Source organism: Pristis pectinata, chromosome 15 (genome assembly GCF_009764475.1).
Source record: "Pristis pectinata isolate sPriPec2 chromosome 15, sPriPec2.1.pri, whole genome shotgun sequence".
Taxonomy (NCBI): Eukaryota; Metazoa; Chordata; class Chondrichthyes; order Rhinopristiformes; family Pristidae; genus Pristis; species Pristis pectinata.
This window is the reverse complement of record NC_067419.1, coordinates 49,016,342-49,023,824: the sequence shown is the minus strand read 5'-3', so window position 1 is coordinate 49,023,824 and position 7,483 is coordinate 49,016,342. Positions and strand designations below refer to the sequence as shown.

At 47.5% G+C, this 7,483-nt stretch overlaps 1 protein-coding gene across 5 annotated transcripts in view; it reads right to left on the bottom strand.

Moving 5' to 3' along the window:
• Window positions 1-2,219: 2,219 nt before the first annotated feature.
• Window positions 2,220-7,483, bottom strand: part of LOC127578297 (anoctamin-4-like) — a 113,346-nt gene continuing 108,082 nt past the window's right edge. For 2 of the 5 annotated variants that reach the window (XM_052030160.1, XM_052030161.1), the window contains exons 25-26: window positions 6,832-7,038; window positions 2,220-2,852 (exon numbers count right to left, since the gene is read on the bottom strand). In XM_052030160.1, coding sequence (XP_051886120.1) covers window positions 6,847-7,038 — 192 coding nt within the window. In that variant the 3' untranslated portion in view covers window positions 2,220-2,852; window positions 6,832-6,846. Of the gene's footprint in view, window positions 2,918-6,831; window positions 7,039-7,483 lie in introns of all 5 variants that reach the window. The other 3 variants (XM_052030162.1, XM_052030159.1, XM_052030158.1) reach the window with 2 other exon arrangements.

Genomic DNA, 7,483 nt, shown 5'->3' with positions numbered 1-7,483 from the left:
CCACCATCCCCCCCCCCCCCCCCCAGAGTTACAGGAAGAAGTCCAAAGTGGTCATGAAATGACACAGCAAGATGTCCTGTTCAGGGAAAATTATTTATTCATTTTTCAGGGTGCAGGCATTACTGGCAGGGTCAGCACCCTTGCCCATCCCTCATGGCCAGACAACGCAGTGTAGGGGGAAAAGGTCAGACGTCAGAGGACCCATGAGTTAAAACAGACCAGACCTGGAAAGGATGGGAGATTCCTTCCCTCTCCCTCAGAAAGGCATTCATGAACTGGAAGACAGCCAATTTCAGTTGGGTAGCAATTGCCCAAAATGTACAGAGGGATCACACTGATAATACCGCATTTTGAGTTTGATTATCCCTGTGACCACTGTAGGCTCTGATAGTTTTATTCCCTATATTTATGATTAATTTTACAGATTTAATGCTTATCCAGATGGAAACATATCTGCTTTGGTTGTTCTTGTTTTAGAACATAGAACAGTACAGTACAGGTCCCTCGGCCCATGATGTTGTGCCAACCTATGTAGCCAATGGGGAACACCTCAACTCTCTCAGTATCGCTGGACTCGTGTGAGAAGTGAACCCTTGACCCAAGAGGTCAGAGTGCAACACACTGGGTCAGGTGGACACTGCCTGCAGGGAGTGCATGCCTTGAACAGATTTGGGAGATTACTCACCTTAGACGGCCCGGGAGTCCATTCCACCAGTGTATAGACCAACCTTTACCACTTGCTGCAGTTTGCAGTGACCAGTCCCTCAGGGGTCCGAGGCCGTTCCTACACCTGGGGCGTCACTTGCCACTCCCTCCGATTCTGACGGCACCAAAACCAAAGGGGTTGCTCCAAGCCCTAGATCCTAAAGCAGCACCAAGGAGAAATTGGCATTCTTCCATTTCACGGGGGGGGGGGGGGGGGGGGGGGGGAGCAGAGGCGACGGAGGGGAGGTCACACACTGGCAGAGCTACTGGTAACAGCAACCCAGTCTTCAGCAACGTGGAAACAGACCCCACAGAGTAAAGAAAAGCCAAACACCCAATGTCCACATGCAGAAATATAGAAAATAGGGGCAGGAGGCCATTCAACCCATCGGGCCTGTTCCACTATTCAATATAATGATGGTGATCATCTACTTCAATACACTGTACACACCTTCTTCATCCTCGAGGCACTGGGGAGAAGTGCATCTCCCTCCTCCTTTATTGGCCTGTCCTCCCCTGCCTGTGCTAGGGCATGCCAACGGTTCACTACCAAGGAGGTGATTTCTCCTTGTCTTGGACTGAAATGACGAGCCCCGTGTCCCAAGACCACGATGCCTGGTTCTTGACTGTCTAGTCATCAGAAATATCCTCTGGTATTTCGTCTGTCTAGCCCTCTTGAAACTTTATAGGTGCTTCTAGATGCCAGTGAATATAAACCTAATCGACCTACTGTCTTCGTAGGTCAGTCCTCTATCCCAGGAGTGGGTCTAATAAACCCTCGTTGCACCCCCTCCATGAGCAGGATATCCTCAAGGAGGCCAACGTCATCCTTGTTCCTACACTCAAATTTTCCTGCAATGGAGGCCAACACACTATTTGCCTCCCCAAGTGCTTACTGCACCTGAACACTTGCTTTCAGCGTCTGGTGTTCAAGGACACCCTGCTCTCGTTGGATCTTCACTCCTCCCAATCCATCACCATTTAGATAATGATCTGGCTTTCTGTTTATAGAACAGAGGAGGACATCGTCCACATTAAACTGCATCTGCCATGTAACTGCCCACCCACACAACTTGTCTAAATCACAGTGGAGTCTCTCTGCTTCCTCCTCACAGCCCACACTCCCACTCAGTTTTTAGACATTTCGAATGAAGGATTAAAAATCATTTAAATAAATGAACGACATTTAAATCACCATAAATTTCAAATATTTAGTATTAACGCTAAATAAAGACAGAACACACACCATTTACCTTTTGCATCTGCATACAGCTGAGGCCTGATGTGAATGTATCCAGCCCCTCCACCCCCATCCTCAGTGCCAAACGAAGCCAAGGAATGGGAGGTTGATATTCTGGCACCTCCAGCTCGATCCTGACTTCAGAGGATGTGGAAGTCAGGAGTGGGTGATTGGCCAAGGAAACCTTCACTGGCAACTGCCAGCCAAAGGCAAGTACATTTTGGGCTGTTAATCTTGCAAATGGGTTTGTGTTTGGAAAAACTGAAACCATCTTCAAACTCCATGTGCATGTTTATTTTAAATCTCTGCATCACAATATACAAGCAATAAATATGGCTTATGTTCATGAACTGGTCTTAAATCATGACAATTCAACATTTTGCTTTTAGCTATTTACAAATTGTTTGCATTTTACATCTGACCCAATAATCATTCAAAAGCAGCAAGATCAAGAAGTTTAAAAAAAAGATTGGTAAACAAGGTTGTTTTCCTGATTGCTAGTTGGGAGACGTGGATGGAACCAGGGCTTGGAGAGTGCAGGTTGGAGAAGTTATGCAAAATAGTTTTCAGAAATTCTTATTTACAGTTTGAATGGGACACTGTGTAAAGTCTGGAATTGGTGATGAGGGGGAGGAGATGCAGAACTGAGATACGTCGCAAACCAGTGTAAAACAGTTACCCCTTTCAAGTTAAAAACTGGCGTACAGAATTGCATTATATTATGAATAACATGATCGACATGCTGACAAGAGTCCTGAATACTGAAGGGATCTTGTGATGAGGTGCGAAAGTCTTCACGTTTCATCCTCCAGCAGGCGGACATCAGAGCGCTTTCATTCCCTGCCATGCATTGAGGCTGCATTTACTCAGTCTGTGGAAGGCTGTTTTCAGGAGCTGCAGGGAACAACTGCAAAATATGCAGAGGTAGGCTTAACTCGAGCGGCAACGACAGGGGAAAGGGACTGTTTTGATCTTTGTCAAGGGAAAAAAAGAAAGATAATTAGAAAATGTATTAGCAAATGAAGGATGATGCCAACCATTTCACTAGCTGCTAATTCTTACGTATCAAATCCATCTCATGGAAAATCCAACATATCATTGGCTGGTCCCACTCTTCGCCACAACACTGCAGATGTTATCCTCTTCAGATATTTAGCCAATACTTATCATACATTTGTATATTTATCCTCTTCAAATATTTACCCACTTTCTCTTTGAAAATTACTGTTTGCTCCCATTGCCCTCACAAGCAGTGACTGTGTGCAGGGTGGACTTGCTTGGCCAGTCGGAATGACTCCTTCCCATTGTGCCATTGCCTTATTGTCCCTTGGTCCCACCCGGCCAATCTCAAGTGAGGTGTGAGAACTAATGCATTTTGTGAAGTTAAATGAGGGTAGGACATACACAGTGAATAGCAGGACCCTGGGGAGTGTTGTTGAACAAAAGATACCTGGGGATACGAGTACATAGAACAGTACAGCACAGTACGGGCCCTTCGGCCCATGATGTTGTACTGACCTATATAAACATCCCCATTCAATCTATCCCCTTCTCTACTCCTCCTCCCATAACCCTCTATTTTTCTTTCATCCATGTGCCTATCTAAGAGTCTTTCAAGTGACCCTGTTGTACTGGCCTCTACCACCACCCCTGGCAGTGTGTTCCAGGCACCCACCAATCTGAGTAAAAAACCTACCTCTGACATCTCTCCTGAACTTTCCTCCATGCACCTTAAATGGGTGACCCTTTTATTGGCCATTACTGCCCTGGGGAAAAGGTGCTGGCTGTCCACTCTGTCTATGCCTCTCATAACCTTACACACCTCTATCAAGTCTCCCCTCATCCTCCGTCATTCCAAAGAGAAAAGCCCTAGCTTGCTCAACCTCTCCTCATAAGACATGCTCTCCAATCCAGGCAGCATCCTGGTAAATCTCCTCTGCACCCTCTCTAAAGCTTCCACATCCTTCCTATAATGAAGCGACCAGAACTGAACACAATACTCCAAGTGGGGTCTAACCAGAGTTCCATAGAACTGCAACATCACCTCGTGGCCCTTGAACTCAATCCCCCAACTAATGAAGGCCAACACACCATACGCCTTCTAAACTGCCCTATCAACTTGTGTGGCAACTTTGACGGATCTGTGGACTTGGACCCCAAGATCCCTCTGGTCCTCCACACTGCTAAGAATGCTGCCATTAACCTTGTACTCTGCCTTCAAGTGTGATTTCCCAAGTGCATCACTTCAGGTTTCTGGATTGAACGCCATCTGCCACTTCTGCATCCCGTCTAAATCCCGTTGCAACCTACAACAACCTTCAACCTTCGTGTAATCTGCAAACTTACTAACCCCCCCTTCCACATCCTCATCCAAGTCATTTATAAAAATCACAAAGAGCAGGGGTCCCAGAACAGATCCCTGCGGAACACCACTGGTCACCGATCTCCAGGTCGAATACTCACCTTCTACAACCACCCTCTGCCTTCTGTGGGTGAGCCAATTTTCCATGGATCCCGTACCTCATGACTTTCTGAATTAGCCTACCATTGGGAACCTTGTCAAACGTCTTGCTGAAATCCATATATACCACATCCACCGCACTACCTTCATCAATTTGTCTTGTCACTTCCTCAAAAAACTATTAGGCTCGTGAGGCACGACCTGCTCCTCACGAAGCCATGCTGACTATCCCTAATAAGACTCTGCTTCCCCAAATGCTTATAAATCCTGTCCCCAAGAATCCTCTCCAATAGTTTGCCCACCACTGATGTAAGACTCACTGGTCTATAATTCCTGGGATAATCCCTTTTACCTTTCTTGAACAAGAGAACAACGTTTGCCATCCTCCAAACCTTCAGTACCACTCCTGTGGCCAGGGAGGATTCAAAGATCATTGTTAACACCCCAGCAATCTCTTCCCTTGCTTCCCCTAGTAACCTGGGGTATATCCTGTCCGACCCTGGGGACAGGATATCTATCCTAATGCTTTTTAGTAGCACCAACACTGCTTCTTTCTTAACCTCGACATGCTCCAACACATTTGCCTGTTCTACACTAACCTCACAATCATCTAAATCCCTCTCCCTGGTGAGCACTGAAGCAAAATACTCATTCGGGACCTCCCTGACCTCCTTCGCCTCCAGACACATTCTTCTCCCCTTTATCCCCGAGCGGTCCTACCCTCACCCTAGTCATCCTCTTGTTCCTCACATGCACGTAGAACACCTTAGGGTTTTCCTTAACCCTACTTGCCAAGGCCTTCTCATGTCCCTTTCTAGCTCTCCCGAGTCCATTCTTAAGCTCCTTCCTGGCTACTTTACGACTCTCAAGAGCTCCGACTGATTTTTTCTTCCTAAACCTTAAATATGCTTTCTTCTTCCTCTTGACTAAACCTTCCACCTCTCGTTAACCCTGGTTCCTTCACCCTACCACCCTTTCCTCGTCTCAGCAGGACAAACCTATCTAGAACCCCATGTAAGTGGTCCCTCAACAACCTCCACATTTCTGCAGTGCATTTACCGGAGAACATTGGAGGCCCGATCATTGGGGGTGTTTAAGGAGGAGATTGATAGGTACCTAATTAGTCAAGGTATCAAGGGATATGGGGAAAAGGCCAGAAAATGGGGCTAGATAGGAAATAGTTTAGCTTAGCTCATGAATCAGACTTGATGGGCCAAATGGCCTACTTCTGCTCCTTTGTCTTATGATCTTGCCAACATCTGTTCCCAGTTTACGCTACCCAGTTCAGATGCTGAAAGTGGCGATGCAGGTGGACAGGGTGGTGAAGGTGGTGTGTGACATGCTTGCGTTCAGTGGCTGTGACATTGCATTCAAGAGTTGGGATATCATGTTACGGCTGGATGAGACGAGACGTTGGTGAGACAGCAAATGGAAGACGATGCAGTTCTGGGCACCATAGGAAGGAGGTCACTGAGCTGGAGGGGGGCAGAAAGATTCACAGGGATGTTGCCGGGACTGGAGGGCTTGAGGTATGAGGAGAGACTGGACAGGCTGGGACCGTTTCCCCTGGAGTGAAGGAGCTGAGGGGCAAAGATAGGGTAGAAGTCAGTCTTTTTCCCAGGGTAGGGAAGTCTAAAACTAGAGGACACAGGTTTAAAGTAGAGGGGAAAGACTTAAAGGGCACCTGAGGGTCAACTTTTTCCACACAGAGGGTGGTGGGTGTGTGGAACGAGCTGCTAGAGGAAGTGGTTGAGGCGGGTACAATCACAACGTTTAAAAGACATTTAGACAGGTCCACAGATAGGAAAGGTTTAAAGGGATATGGGCCAAACGCAGGCAAGTGGGACCAGCTCAGGAAGGCACCTTGGTTGGCATGGATGAGTTGGGCCGAAGGGCCTGTTTCCGTGCTGTATGACTCTATGACTACCTATAATCTACTGGTGACCTAGACTGGGAGGACAATTGCCAGTCGCTCTGGTGAACGTTTTCAGTTAAAGTACAACAAGGGGCCACGGTTACAGATAAAGGATGGTCAGTTAACACTGAGGTGTGGGGGAAACTTCTTCTTGTAGAGGTGGTGAATCTGTGGAATTCTCTCCCGCCAAGGACTGTGGAAGTGAAGTCACTGGAGGGATTTAAAGAGGAAGTTGATAACTTTTTGAAAGATCAGGGAGTTGAGGGCCATGGGGGACTGGCATAGACCAGCCATGACCAAATTGAATGGTAGGACAGGCTTGAGGGGCCGAGTGGCTTCATACTGCTCCTATCTTCTTCAATTTATCATTGGCAAGGGCAGTGTCGGTTGAGAAGGTTGCAGTGAGACACTCCTGGACCGCCCAAGTGGAGATGTGACTTGCACTGGGGCCTGCGTCTTCCTAAAGGAATAGATCTATCCAAAGCCCGAGGTGAAAGGATAAGGAAGTACCTCAGCAGATTGCTCTCAAGGCCATTCGTTGTGAGAGCCCATCCCGCTTTTCTTCCTGTCGTTGCGTTCCTTCTGCAGTCTCTCGAGCTCTGCCTCGTACATCATCTCCTGAATGAGATACTTTTCACGGCGCATTCTGTCACGAAGGTTTTTCGGTAGGTCGGGAATCATGTACGCAATTAGGGTCTTGATAGAGAAAACCAAATGCTGCAATGAATAAAATATTAACAACTTCACTGGGGAGAGAACGAATCCACACTGCTCACACATCACACCAGGCGCTGGACGGAGACTCCTCCTTTAGCTGCGGTACAGGAGGTTACACGTCACTGCTGTTGTACGAAGCAAAAACGACCCCCTGCACGGACCTTGTCACCACCAATGGCAGGTTGTGGTCATTGGGGAGCAGATTATCCAAGAGTTCCTGTTAAAGGTGAAGAAGTCTTCACTTCCTGTCTGCCCATTACAGACGGTTCAGGCTGCACATGGACCAATGAGTCAAACAAACCCCTCTAATGGAGGCTGGAGCAAGAGCTGATCTCACATAAACCTCCTCTGATCGCCAGTGTGGTTACACGGACACCCGGGGGGGGGGGGGGGGGTGTGGGGAGATAACACTTCAGTCTTGTCGTGTCTTTCTAATTTCATGAGA